At 33.1% G+C, this 15,479-nt stretch overlaps 1 protein-coding gene across 3 annotated transcripts in view; it reads right to left on the reverse strand.

Moving 5' to 3' along the window:
* Positions 1–4,232: 4,232 nt before the first annotated feature.
* LOC129949488 (ras-related protein Rab-32) overlaps positions 4,233–15,479 on the reverse strand; it is a 37,582-nt gene continuing 26,335 nt past the window's right edge. Inside the window, exons 1-4 of one of the 3 annotated variants that reach the window (XM_056060988.1) lie at positions 13,428–13,566; positions 5,752–6,147; positions 5,133–5,276; positions 4,233–5,052 (exon numbers count right to left, since the gene is read on the reverse strand). In XM_056060988.1, the coding sequence (XP_055916963.1) occupies positions 4,930–5,052; positions 5,133–5,276; positions 5,752–6,147; positions 13,428–13,433 (669 nt within the window). In that variant the 5' untranslated portion in view covers positions 13,434–13,566 and the 3' untranslated portion in view covers positions 4,233–4,929. The other 2 variants (XM_056060986.1, XM_056060987.1) reach the window with 2 other exon arrangements.

Raw genomic sequence — 15,479 nt, forward strand, 5'->3', positions numbered from 1 at the left:
ACTGTGATTAAGGAGTCGCCACAAACATATTTGAGGTTTATTTGTTATTTTGAATCATACAAAAGAATTTCATCAATAATTAAATGTAATAAATACGTCCACGGAATGACGGACTATTGATGTACGCTCTACGAATAATGAATAGAAAGGTACTTAAAATTTAGATATAATTTATTTTACTATAAATCCTTTGACAGCTGGCTTTGTTATTGTTCTGTTCCTCGACTGACGTTTGACACCGAATGGATGGATTTACTATAAATTATTTTTGATCGATTATCGATATGTTCACTGAAATTAGTTGTGCGGCATTGGACAAACTATTTTTGCATTTTTATAGTTAAAAATAAATAACCTTTTAGTATCCACTCTAAAAGTACATTTTGTATATACAAATCGGTGTATTAAGTAATGACTGGGGTTAAATACCTTACATTTTTTAATTATATCTTGGACTTGTTGTTGTAAATTAGGACGCGTTCCGGAAATGATTTTCTATGCGTGTATATTGATTTCATTTAAAATTCACCTTATTAATAAATTATATTGTTTGATAGATACACAAAACAGGTTGGTTTTAGTATTTTATTAATTAATAAAGTCCAGATATAAGGCATTAAATTGCTGGCAAAGCCAATTCTGCACCTTGATGATTTTAGGCCAGCTACTTAGTTTAAATTTCAAGTCTCTTTGAGGTACAATTCCAACAAAATGTAAGTACTTTATTTCGAAAAAAATTCGTAAAAAGATTTTATTAAAACTTTTTAGTAAGCTGCCATTCGGAGTGTGTTAGAGATAGGGTCTTGAAATGTTCAAAGAATATACTTCAAAATACGAACGAAATAATTACTTTTTTTGAAAAAAAAGAAGAATTGTTGACAAATAAAAACGAAAGATGGCGTTTAAAAATTAATTTTAAATTTTTTCCACCAAACTTACAAAAGGGCAAACATAACTAATGGGGTGGAATCACTTTTCAGGACTTTCTTTGAATATTCATTAATGTTCTTCCAACCAAATGTCAACTGTACAAAGAATCATTTGTTATATGTTTTACGGTTATCGATTTACCATCAATCATAAGATTAAAAAGTATACACAACTGGAAAATTTTGTAATATTGGCAGATTTGTCGCTAAACATGTTAACCAATTTTCTATCAACCATGTAAGCACATGGTCTGTCAAAAGTGACAGAAAAAAATTGTCATTCAATCGTCACCAAAATTGGCCGGATTCTTGCAAAAGTTTGTACTTGTTAAGCACCCAATGTATTTTTAATTGGTAGAAAGTTTTTGAGCAGGAAACAACAGCAAAAGTTTACAGTTTAATAATTCACCGTTTGGCAAAATAACGAACAAGAAGTTATACAAAAAAAAGGTTGTTAAGGATGAGACCCATGAAGAAATTTTGCAAGATAGTCGCTATTGCCTGCTATATTATTGTGTCACTTTTTTTAAATTTCATAGTTTTAAATTTTTTAGCACGACATCTTGTTTTCAGTTCTAAAATAAATATTCATATTCTTGTCATCTGTCGAGAAAAATGTCTTCTAATGGATGTACACAATTTTGGAGATCTTCCAATCGTGGATACTTAGCTAAATACATACATATTGTTATAAGCGACAAGTTGTAGCTGATTGGGCTGCACTGATGAAGATGAAATAAGCACTTCAGTTTCTGAGAGAAAAACGGTCCCTCGCCCTGTTTTAATAAAATATAAAATAATGAAATTTCTGGAGGTAGGAACTTATGTAGCACTAACCCAATTTTCCAAACTTGGGTTAGTGCTACAAAACAATCTTAAATTTTAGTGATAGTTTTACACAAAATAAAAAGAACTAGTAAACAAAATAAAGCTATTTTCTACCACACAAACAAAACAGTACTTTTGCAAAGAATTTTGTTGTCCTTAGTTGGAATCTTGCCTTATAATTTCTCTATTAGGACATGATTTTCAAATTTATAACTTTAAGAACATAAATGTTTATTTTTTACAATAGTTTTGAAAATTATGGTTCAAAACAGGAAACTGATAATGATTTTGCACTGTATAAATCTATATCTTTCGGATACATTTTAAGTCATTTTGGTATGTCACTTAGTTTTCGAAAATTCTCATAAGTTATGAGATGACGCAATGGTCTTCATTTGACTTTATTTGATACTTTGTTTTTTGAATTTAAGCTTTTATGATTTTCAAAAATACGTTTTAGAGGTAACTTTTTTTTACTGATTCCGAATTCAAACTCTGATGCTCAAATTCAAATAATCGTTTTTACATAATTTTTATTTATATGTACGCATTTTCAAATGTATTTCAAAAGCTTAATATTCTAAACCTTAAACAAACACATAATCCTACACCTTTAAGCATTTTTCTGTTAAAATTGGTTCAACTAAATGGTTAAGCGTTCCTTTTAGGTTTACGTAAGACATTTAAAACCTATAATTACTTATAGGGAATTTTTGAAATTTAAATATTATACTTCAATTTTTTAACTTAATATTGAAGAAAGCGATTAGAGGTTTGGAAAATAATCACGAATTGTATTGAAATCGAAACTACTCCATAAATTAACATATTTAGCTTCGAAAATGTAATATAAGGTTATTTTTTCAAAAAGATTATACATATTTCAAAAATCTGATTCAATACATTGATTTTGTAGTCAAAACCTTAGGAATAGTGTTAATTATGTCCGACATCTTAACTCAGGGCCGGACTTAGAGGCCCAGAGGCCTCGGAGCAATAAAGGAGAGGAGGCCCCTCGCCCCAAATTATTGTCAAAATAAAGTAAACCATTTTTTTCACTCGAGTTTTGCAATTAATAATTTATTGTGAAACCAATTAAATTCCTTAAGTATTGAATAAACACATATATAAACAAATACGAAAAAACGAATTATCTGAAATTGAAAAGCAGGGTTAACGAACGGAACCTTTCGAGCTTTTTTCGCCGAAAAATCGTTGATGATTTCGTTGAAATTCAGTTCTTCGAGTAAATCCCTTTCAATGTTCAGGAGAGAAAGCTTCAATAGATGGTTTTGTCCCATCGTAGTTCGATGCCTATTTTTTATAATTTTCATTTTTGAAAATGAGCGCTCTAAAGTGCAATTTGTTACCATCAAAACCAAATACATACTCAATGTAGTTTCGAGGTTTGGGAATGTAGCTTTGAAATTTTGATTTTCAAGAATTTGGTAATAAAATAGTTCCGGCGATTGATCTGTTCCATAGTCCTTTTCTTTTTTGTATGAGTCAATAAAAGACACAAATTAAAACAACTTATTACCAAGACTAGGCTCTAAATCATCGAGATACACTTTCACCAATTCCTCTGTTGAAGCGTGGAAATGTTCAGCATCCATCTTTTCGATGTGATTCAGGAATCCAAATCTCGACCGTACAGCTTCTTTGGCATGCAATATTTCAGTAATAGAAACGTATAGCTGGTCAATCACTGGAAGGAAGGCGGATGATTTCTATTTTTCCTTCGGTGACAGATTTACGTCTTGTTCTTTCCCGTAATTGAGCTGATTTAACCTCACGTTTCTCGTTCTGATGCAGCTGCTTCTTTGTATTCATCAAAATCATTTCGTTTGGATTCCACTTATAATTTCCGATTCAAGAATCATTTTCGGGTTTTGCAACATCTTGTTTGTAGGGTTGAATCGCTCCAAGATATCGTTTAAAAATGTTGCAAGCAAAGCGGTTTCGAGACCACTCATTTTCTGTAAAAGCTGTACTGCTATATTCCTCACGATGTCTTTTTGCTCTTTATTGGAAGATATGCTGGTTAGAGCTTCTTCGATTTCCTAATAGCCGTTGACTAAGGCTTTCGTAGCTTTAGATCAACAAGACCAACGACTATCGCTGAGCTTTTTCAAGACTAAAAACTGGCCGCTTTTCTTCTCCGATAATATCTCAATCAGAATTCGGTACCGCACAGCTGTGAAAAACGTGTACAAATTCTTCACGGAATCGAAGAATTGAACAGCCGATGAACAAGAGTTAGCAGCTGCCTTTCCCAGCAAAAACAAAAATACATATCAAAGGAAAAGATGTTTACTAGAAAAATTCTCCTCGTTTGTGGAGGCCCCGTTGCTCCAGCGATATAGTTTAAGCCAGATTCAAACTTATGTATTTCAGTGAACTAGCATTCCACCTCTTTCCGGTTTACCATAAGCTAACATCTGACTAACTTAGAAAAAATTATATAAAACTCCGTTAGTAATAAAATGTTTTATCTTTAATTATTAATTTTCTATTATAATTGTTTTTAATAAATGTGTACTTTGTTGTTTTATATATTTATGTAAATGTTTTTGTTTTTTGTTCTATTTGCAATTTATATTGTATACGCCTACACAATAATTTATAATTTTCTCTTATTTGCTTGTAAATGCGCTTTTGAATTTTTTAAATTAAGTAGGTTTTTTTTTTTAAGTTTTGTTGTTCCTACAATAAAGCGTTTTATATTTTAAATTTATTTAATTACTTTTTATGAGCTTTGTGTATATTATAAAGTTTGCAGGACAAATGGCAAGAATTTTTTGAATGGACTTTTTTTTTTAAATATATTTTAGGTATCTTTTTTTAAGTATAAAATTGCAAGACAATTTTTTAGTTTTATGGAAGCCAGGTTTAAATATTTTACAATAGAATAATAATCATGAATTATACAAATAACAAAACAAAATAAAAACAAAACAAAAATAAAATCGTATAGTTTGAAAAGTATATAACTACATAAACGAGTGTTTTGTTTACCAGTTTTTAGTTTTTTTTTTTTTTTAAATACACTTTTTCTTTTTTAACTAAAATTATACGTTAACAGCTAAAAATATAACACTTAAGATTAAACATATATGTAAGTCCTTCAGTATATAAATGATGACACGATTGGTAAATTAGAATTAAGGCGTCAGCAGGAACATTTACTCTTGATTGACTCCGTCGTGGTTTGACCACCATTCGAGTTTGCTAAGTTGAATTTTTCACTATCGGCAATATCAGCATCACTGATGAGTTTATCGTTCAGAAGAATCTGTAAATGAAAATAAAGTTAAAAATGTTTCAAAATAATTCATCTCGATTTCGATAGGTTTTTGATTTTTAGCAACTCACTTTATTTACTAACGCTCTAGCTGCTTCATCGATGTTTATATTTTCTTTAGCTGATGTTTCAAACCAACCAGCAAAACCGTTATCTCGGACATATTCGTCCATCTTCTCAGGAGTCGTAATGATGCCTTGCTTATCTTGGTCACACTAAAAAAGTAAATAGAAGTTATTTTCTTGTCTTGAACAAATTACGCACTTTAAGTGAATGTGGTTAGTCTTCCTGAAGCTTTTAGTAAAGGTTGTTTTTTAGATGTATGGTTTTCAAGAAGAAATAAAACGCATATTATTTAATATTATGGCCAAGATTTGAGCTTTACCCAGTAAGTACCCGCAGGGGCTCGATTAAAATTCAACCAAGAAATCTAATTTTTGACCACTTCTTACAGCGAATGAGGCCGTATGTCAGCAACAACGGATATTCTCTTCTTTCCTTCAATAAGTTGATTGATATTAATACGATTTGCACACGTCATTCAGGAATAAGTCTATCATTATAAAATGGCAAACAAAACTTAGAAACGTACATCAAGTGACAGCTGTCAAAAAGACTAAGTCAGAGACAAATATTTCGTAGTTTGAAAACCACACGTCTAAAAATTCACTCGTTTTTTTCACAACTTACCTTATTGGCTAGTAGTATGCATGGAATAGGGCTACCATCTGGCAATTGGACTTTCGAATCCAGATCTTCTTTCCATTTACTCACGCAATCGAATGTACCACTGCGTGTCACATCAAATACAATAAAGGCACCAACGGCTTCTTTATAATAAACTCGTGTCATATTGCCAAATCTCTCTTGGCCGGCAATATCCCAAAGCTGCAATCGAACAATTGTATTTGAATCCCAAGTCAAGACCTTCAGGGCAAAATCAACACCAATTGTCGCTCTATAATTTTGACTGAAGAACTGATGAACATATCGCTTGATGAATGATGTTTTGCCTGTGCCCAATTCGCCAATGACTAGGATTTTGTAGAGATGTTCACGTTTTTCTTGTGAAGAAGTCATAATTGGCTAAAAAATAATAAACATCAATAAAATAACAAATTACAATTTTGACAATAATATTGAGGAATAATAAAATACATAAATTAAGTTATTATTAGCTCGTTTTTTGAGTTTCATTGGGTGAATAAATTGATTTATTTTTTTACTTAAAATCTAATCTGTCAATTAGTTAGTGATTTTTTCGATTGTGAAAATTATGCTTAAAATATTTAAAGGCTCAATTTTTTAACTGCATGAAAGACAAAATGAAATCATTTATGTTCCATTGGGCAATAAAAAATTAATCTTTTTTTAAATAGAAATTCACAAATGGAAATCTCAATTAGTTCTTGTATATCATTGATAGTCTATGGTGTATGTATAGTTTTGTGATACGATATTTATCACATTTAAACCTTTTTGACATGTTCTATCGATTACATCTTCATGTTTTTAGATCTGAAAGTTTAAATCTCAAAGCTTACACTGCAGATTTTTCTTTGACTTGTTATTTATTTTAGTTTTTTTTTGTTTTTCAAGTTAACCATGAAAACCATCTCAAATTGCATTTTCCGCATAATACGCTTACAAAAACAACACGAATATGTGCATTCTATAAAACATGGAAAAATTATACCCAAGGAAATTAAATAGCAAAGCCAGCTGTTGGTGCGGCTGGCAGTGCAGTGCGGTGGCATGGCGGTGGTGACAGCAGCAGTGATACACAAGAATTGTAGGGCTTCCACTAGGGATTTGTGTCATTGTCCAGTTAAGTATGTACTGTACGTACAGTACACATATGCAAATGTAACTTAGATTGTTTTTGAGTAGCTTCTAACTAATTTATGGTTAGGTTTTTATCAAAGAATTGTGTTTTTTTGTACCAAGAGATTGTTTGTTTTATTGATGTATAGGAGAAGTTCGTTTTGAAGTTTATTTTTTGATACATTCAATAATTTTTTTATTTTCGTTTTGAAGTTTATTTTTTGATACATTCAATAATTTTTTTTTATTTAAAAAGTTTATACAAAGGTTACACCGGTATTTCACATAAAATATAATAATCTTCAATTATAACTGGGAGCGGAGATTTTCCTCATTGAAATCAATCATTTGAATTTTTTGACAGGTCGGTTGAAGCGATCATTTTATGTCTATCACTTAAAAATTGAAATCTACCGTATCAAACATCTGACATTGAAACCAACCCGTGGAACGATTTGATTCATTATTGAATTTCTTAGGAAAATGACTTTCTGTCAGGAAAGTATATAAGAAAATAAATTCTAGGCAGTTAAACTATTTTTTCTAAAAAAAAACATGAATAATTTCCAATCGATCATATGTAATTGACATTTCCCTAAAGCAAAGTACAGATGATTGGTAGATCTGTCAGTGAAAAAGTTGTCCCAAATTGCCTTACAATCATAAATTTATAATTTTGTGTGATAATATTGGGGAGGTTCAGACAACATGGGACTTCATTTGCAGTAAACCACATTCTGGGAAGTAAATTTGGAAATCATTATATTAACAAAAAAGCTCTAAACGTCCATCAAGCATTTTATATTGTATTTTAAATAAATATTGCTTATTCCATTTAAAGGAAAATTGTGCTTTAAACAAATAAATCAGAGTTATGATGTTCAGTTTTCAGCTGAATGAGAAAACAAGATCAGCTGTCATTTTGACATAAGTAGAATTGGTTTAATAGCAATAAAAGGCGTCTTTCTTTTTAAGCTCAGAGCATAGAACTGAGCTGTCAAAAAAAGATCTGTTTCTTTTTTTGCTCAGAGATATCAAAGCGCTCGGTTTGTGTTTATTTTTTTTTTAGTCAGACCTAGTTTGAAGCGCGCTCTATCTCTGAATAAAATGAGCGAGGAAATGGAGTTAAAAGCTGAGCTTGGCTAACTTCATGTTTGTTGCGTGTGTTATGAAAGACACAGATTAACAGTTCATTTATCCAGTTTTTTTTTATAAATAAGTCGGAGAGCTCTGAACAAACTATGCTTAGTGCTCTGCTCTGAGGTTAAAAACAAAAACGCCTAAAGTTTCCTTAATTGGAAAAAATAGGTAATTTATTGGTAGCTAACCAATCAGATCGCTTAGTCTTCCAAGCTACAGTAGCGTCTTCCAAGCGGAGGTCCTGGCAGTGACAACAGCTGCTAAAAAGGTATTAATGATGGCGATACCACGAGCTGATATCACCTTTTACGAGTACATTGATAGCCAAGCGGCAATAAAAGCGATTACTGCAACTGAGGTTAAATCAAAGCTTGTTTTCATGCTGCCGCGAAGAGCTTAGGGTTCTTGGCGCACAGCACAACATTACACTTTGCTGGGTCCCAGGCCACAGCGATATACTAGGCAACGAGAAAGCTGATGAATTAGCAAGATTAGGGTCAATGCTTGACGTAAGCCAAGCTCAGCTAGTTAGCAGTCCTACCTGTTATTTAAAACAGGAAATCTCAAAAAGAATAACTATCAAGGCCGATGAAAGGTGGAGCCTTCTTGAAACCCACGGCACTACAAGAAAGATCTGGCCCTGTTTTAACAAACATCACTTCGATCTCTTGTGAGCATAATCACCGGACATAATCTTTTAGGTTATCATATGAAAAAGATGAGAATCAGTTCAAATGATCTATGCAGAGGATGCGGTGACGAGGAGGTGCATGAAGACACTCTGTGTCACTGAATCAAAGGAAGAAACTGCTTTGGAACAATTTCTTCGGGTATTTAGAAGAACTCTCTAGTACGCCAGGTACGAACATTCTGAACTTCGTCAAAGCCTCTAAATGGCTTAACTAACTGAACACATAGGTTTTTCTTATTAGCTTGAGTAGCAATACTCACGGGTATCACAATGGATCTGTATTGATTTAAGTGTGACGTTAAAGACATCAAATGTCAGCCCCTCAACCTAACCTAACCTAACCAATCAGATGCTAGAAACTTGACGTGTTAAACTTACCTTTAAGTCTAACACGTCAGAAATGTCATTGTCATAAAATATTCTGCCTAGATTTAACATTGAATTCGCTCAACATCTTACATAAAGCAAGTCTTTGAGACAAAATCTGCCAAATGTTTGAAAAAAAATGTGTACTTAAAGGTTTTGGGTATGTTCAGTAAACTCAATGACAGCCATTTTCAAAGCACAGACAGATTTAACAATATTATAAGATAGAACTGCTTAACTATTTTTTGTAAATTAATATAAATACATTTAATAATTTCGTGTAGTGGAATTTAACTAAAGTACAATTCCACCAACAATATACTATTTTTTTTAAATTGTTTGAATTGAGTTCATAACAACTAAAACAACAAAAAATGATTTTTAAACATTACCTCATTATTTTCATTTATATCGTTGTCATCCTTGATTGTTTTTTTAAAAAATTATTAAAAAATGTAAAAAAGATCACACAAAAATTAGTTTGATTTTATTTAACAAAAATCTAAATATTTCATTAAAATCAAGCAATACCAAAAATAAAATTCAAAAACCAACTCGGAAAAAATGAAATATTAAAAACTTAAACTTAACATTAGTTTAAAAAATTATTGTATGTATTTTTTAAATAAAGACTGAGCAATTTTTCTAAATTTATTTGTTTAAGGATGAAGGTTGAAAAACAAAACAAAATTTCCCAAAAATATATCAAAATAAATTCTTATGAAAATTATTAAACAATTCTAATGAAGTTCTATTTCTTTTAGCAATAAATATACAAATTGTTATAAAATAAAAAGAATTTCCGAATAAAAACAAGAACCGACAAACCTAATTTTTTTTAAACATTACCTCCAGTTTTTCACTATTTTCTTTATATTCATCATTATCATTCTTGAGATTTTCATAAGGTTTTTATATAGAAGAAGAAAATATAAAAATAATAAAAAAATAATTAATTAAATAAGAAAAATACAATAATTGAAAATATTGAACATTGTTAATATTAGCATAGGTGACACCCTAACATACACAATGTTAAGACTTATTTGGGACTAAAAACATACTTATCATTATTTTTTTTTTAACCAATTATGTCAAAAATAAAGTTATTCAAATTATTGCTTGCAATTATTTACAACCAGCAGAGTTTTTTTAAGAAAAACAAAAGTTAATTTGTTTTCAAGACCTCTAGTTTTGTCTACTTGTTTTATAAAAAAAGACAAGCTAATTTATTTATGTATATATTTATTAAAATTCTGGAATTTTTAGTTTAAGATACAAATAGTTCATTGAGCATTTTTCCATTCTATAACATCCAATGATTTGAAATAAAATAATAAAATACTCTGGAATAATATGTTATCAATTTTAAATTCAATTTAAATTCACAAAAAAAAGTAAGTATCAGAAAGTGTCAATTCAGGAATTCAAATCAGAAAAACTTCTCTCAATTTTTTTAAAAATATAAACTTATCTATTTGCAATTTTTTTGGAAACATAATCTTTGTATCCTTTGAATATTCTGAGTTGCCAATTCTCAGTCAGCCATTTTTAATTAAACTACAAACTTTTATCTCGTAAACTTCAAATTCAAGAAATTTATTTTACATCATGCAATCAAAACAAAACACAGTTTAATTCTTATTCTATACTTACCGGATCTTCTTGGTCCATTGTCAGATCGCCAAAAGCTGGCATCGAATGTTCAGGAGGGGGAAATTCCGATTCAAATGAGTATTCACTTATCCCAGATATATAATTAAGAGTGTCCTGTTTAGAATCCACGATATTACGATCTTCGTCGTCGGCGAAAATCGATGATTGATTGATGTATTTGATCCTTCGTCTATGAACAGATCCGTCACTGATCGGACTCCGATCTGATCCAAAACTCTTCTCCGAACCAAACGAACTAAAATCCTTGCTGTCGAGCACTAACTGCGACAGTGGAATCAAAGTTCTCTGAGGGCGCACTGAGTTACCAACAGAAAATAGTATATTATGTCGATGATCGCATATGATTGGAGTTTCTCCAAGCGACCCACTGTCGTCGTCGTTGTCCTCGAGCGACTGATCTTGGCTTAATCCACTGAGATTTGGATTCTGTATTTTGTCGCTGGCGGCGATGGCGGTGTTGTAATACAATGTTGGGTCTTCTGATTCCGTGTTATTGATGTTTGCGATGTCTGGGGTGGGATTTTCTGCTTCAAGTGATGAAGTCGAGGCGAAGCTTGGAAGAGAAATTATCTTTCTCTGGTGATTTTGATTTACTGTCTCATGTGGTTCCTCATTGGGTTCGTCGACAGATTGATCACGTGTTAGTCCCCTTAGATTGGGATTCCGTATGTTGTTACCAACGTAATAATGTAAAGGCGATGTGGTTGCGGAAGGCAATTCTGATATTGGACTATCTAAGCCTTCTAATGTTGATCCAATTGACGATGCGAAACTGGGTAGAGAAATTATTTTTCTTTGGTTTTGATTGATGGTTTCGTGTTGCTCTTCATTGGTTTCCTCGACGAATGACGGCAGGGATTTGATCTCAGCCTCACCTATTGTCGATTGCGGTTTAAGTTGTGGGATAGACTCCGGGAGGCCCAATGGCGTTGGTAATGGTGGTGCTTGGGCACTGATGGGAGGTGATTGATCGTGGTTTTCTATTGAAGCTGGTCTGGGAAATCTACGGCCTCGCTCAATAGTTCCTTCTCGTATCATGAAATGCGATTCGGATTCAGCCGATTCGAAGGCTTGAAACCGTTGTCGTCTGAGCTTGGGTATCTGATGTTGCGAAAGAGACTTGCGAATGGCGCCAGTTGGAGAATTGAATGATGGGGCAGTGCTGAATGGAGCACGGCTCGGCTTCGCTGGTGCCCTCTCCCGTGGTGGCGTATCGCAGATACTTTGCGTGACTACGAGTTTCTCTTCCGTGGTGGTGGTTGTCGAAATGGTCGAGGTGATCGACTTGTTCCCAGACGGGGACGCAGTGGGCGAGGTTGTTGGGCTGTTTGGCTTCGACTTGGGTTTTTTGTTTTTCTTTGAGTTTTTCTTCGGAGGCGATGTCACTACTGACGGCTTTTGTTGTTGACGCTGTTCTTCAGTCGTCGTCGAGGCAATCAAATAATCACCTTCTTCAATATTGGGGGATGTGGCAGTAGAACCTGTAATCTCAGTTGTGGTAATTGGAAGGTTTTTACGCCCCTGTGGCCCGTTGTTGTTATTGTTATTATTATTATTATTGTTGTTGTTATTGTTCTTGTTGGTGTGCTCGATTTTCTTACCTTGAATGGTTATTTGAATCTTTCGAACCTTATCGAATTTAGTTGGTGAAGATTCCGGTGATGGCGAAAATGGCGGAGTCGTTGGATCCGGTGTGGTCACAGTGACTTTTCTCTTAGCTTCATTGTCCGCCACGAAAATTGGCCTTCGATCGAGAGTCTGGGTAGTTTGTGTTGAACTTGTAACCAGCAGTAAATGGCTTGACAATATTTCTTCTTCCTTCTTCGGATTAATCTTGTTCTTTTTTATCCCAGTGAGGGAGAATTTTTTCGAAAGTTTGCTCTTCTTCTTTTTCGAATCGAGCGAATCGAATGGGGGCAATTCCAAGTCCTCACCACCACTCGATAGGACTTGGTCAGTGCTCGATGTGGGTGTAAGTTTTTTCTTTGCCGACTTCGATGCACGAAAAGACCGAAATGCCGAAGTGAATCTTGAACGAGTTTTTGATTTTGGGGATAGTTGTTCAACTGGAATTACCGTTGGCGTTGTTGGTTTATTGGATAGGTCTGCAATTTTATCTAACTGCTCCTCGTCCTCGTCTAGGGATTTGCAAAAATTATCAGACAAAGTTTTTCGAAGCAGGGGTTGTTCCGATCTCAATTCAACCTCACTGCTGGCGGTGTTCAAATTTGTGTCCAATGATTTTGGTGCACCAACGTTTTGCATTATAGCTCCATGATTGAGGCGAGGTTTGGTAAAGATGGATACGATGCGACGGGATAACTTAAAACCAAAAATAAAAAAAAAATATCAACACAAACTTCACAGTACACAAAAATTCGATACGAGCGAGTTGCACAATCTTCGATGATAAAAACAAGAAACGACTCTTAAACGTGGCCGAATTCACACCCGATAGAAAACAGAGCAATAAATGTTGTTATCTTATTCCAAAAAGATACAGAGGGGAGACGAACTTATTTGTTTCAATTGGGATTTTATCATATGTACATATTTTTATTTTTTGAGATAAGTCTTTTTGTTTTTAGAATAATATTTAAATGCACTTGCAACAACGATGAAGCCAAAACTATTCCTTTTAAATGCTAATTTAATTTGAAGAACCTACACCCATCTATGGGGAACGAAGAAAAATTCAAATTCTGCCCCCAACACTGCGCACTAGTGTCTATCTCACCACGGGGTAGTCGTATAAGACACACAGAAAAGATTATAGAACCCGCCGAGGCACCTTGCGATATTTAAATGAAACTCTAGTCACCGTTGCTTTGGCTTTTATAAAATCTAAAACCCTCCAACAATGACAACTGAACACACTACAGTGTTGCCTGCTGCAGTTGCAGATACAGATACAGATATGGAAGCGGAGCAGTAGACAATGTATAGGTATAGTGTTGTTGTGACAAGTGGAGAACTGGTCAACAATGCAACAACTGAGACACTTGCTTCTAGACTCGACTTGGTCTATCAATGACTCTCACTATGTTGTGTTTTTTGTTTTTGTATCTGAAAGTACGCTTGTAACTCGTAATCGTAAGCCTCACGTTTGGAAGGCGATAAGAGCTACGAGATACATCACGAAATGAATCCGAGCACACGATGAGTATCGGATGTCTCTTCACTTCACGTATCCAAGGCGAGGCGAGAGTTTATGATGGAATCTATTACAATATTATTTAGAAACAAGGAGAACTATATGATATTCAATCATCCACAGACAGATAAGTTGGATTTTTAGATAGACGTACAAGTTGGTACCTAGAAATTCCGCAAGAGGCGCCCCTGTTTGGTGTGAATGTGTGAATTGCATTAACCCATATCTAACTCAAACCCAATCAGACAGAAGATGTTACCGGACCGCCATGCCATTCTACAACCCTATACACTTCTATACTCCTAGTTATCTGCCTCTCCTACTCCTAATAGTGTTGCTGGTTCTGTTGATGTGTAAAGAATTGCTGAATCTAGATTTCTATGGCTTCCCAAGATTATTGAGAGAAATGCCAGTGAGTTATTTGATATTTCACGTCTTATATCACAGCTTGAAATATAGTGGTTGATGCGGTCTATAGGGTTTTTTTAATGTACACATTTTATTTTCTTCTTCATCTATCTCCAATAAGTAATGGGGAAAAATCAAACGGAGAAGCACTATCAAATTGTATTTTCACAATTTTGTCATCATTCCTTTAGAATTTGAAATCTCAGGTAGATAAGTTTATCACAGGTAAAGGTAGGTATAATATCTGAGAATAGCTGGTTAATTGCAAAATAATATCAATATGCCATGATATATGTAGATTATGTTGAGAGTGGTTAGGATTTGTTTGAAAGCAATTTATAGATGGAAATTAAAACCTATCTAAAACTTTACTTTGGCAGAAGTGATGCAACAAAGTGATGCGAGTTTTTTTTTTTCATTTTACTAAAAAAATAATAATAGGAAAAACAAAAACAGTGATCGAACCAGTTTTTTTTTTGAAAAATCTTACATCACATGGTGAAATAGCTAAATAGAAGAGTTTTTTCTTATAAGAACAAAAAACACAAGTTCTACTCTCTTTCTGACCTTAGTCTTATTCTGGGGTCTTAAATTTATTAGTGTTATCATTTTCATTTACATGCCACACAAGACCAAATCCGAACTGATAATTTTGTTGAGAGTCTGGCAACGGATGAGAAGCTGAGAGGTTATTTTTAAATGTGGGAATAATTTTACATAAAGTACAGTAGAACCCAGATAAATGCTTCGCTCTAAATGACCCGTCCTGATAGGCTTTTATGTGGGCTAGGCAGTTATAGAAAAACCGGTTAGTTGCACATAGGCGCTTTTTATCTTCAAATTTATAAATTAATAGAAACTAATTGGTAACAAAGGATATTAAGGTACTGTTTTATGGCATACAAAATTTAAATTATTACTTTTTTAATATTAAACTTAATGGAACCCAAGAGTTTTGAGGTTTAAAATTTAACTATTCTTATGCAGGTTAGACAGTTATGTGAGTGACACTTATTAGCGTTTTACTGTATAGACAAAATCTATTGCTTTGGTTTTTATTTGGAGGCTAGAATTCTGGAATTTCAAGAAAATGTATAATTTAATTGAACTAAATATTTGTTTAAGAGAATTTTATTAAATATTTGCAAACCAATTTAT

This window comes from Eupeodes corollae, chromosome 3 (genome assembly GCF_945859685.1).
Source record: "Eupeodes corollae chromosome 3, idEupCoro1.1, whole genome shotgun sequence".
NCBI lineage: Eukaryota > Metazoa > Arthropoda > Insecta > Diptera > Syrphidae > Eupeodes > Eupeodes corollae.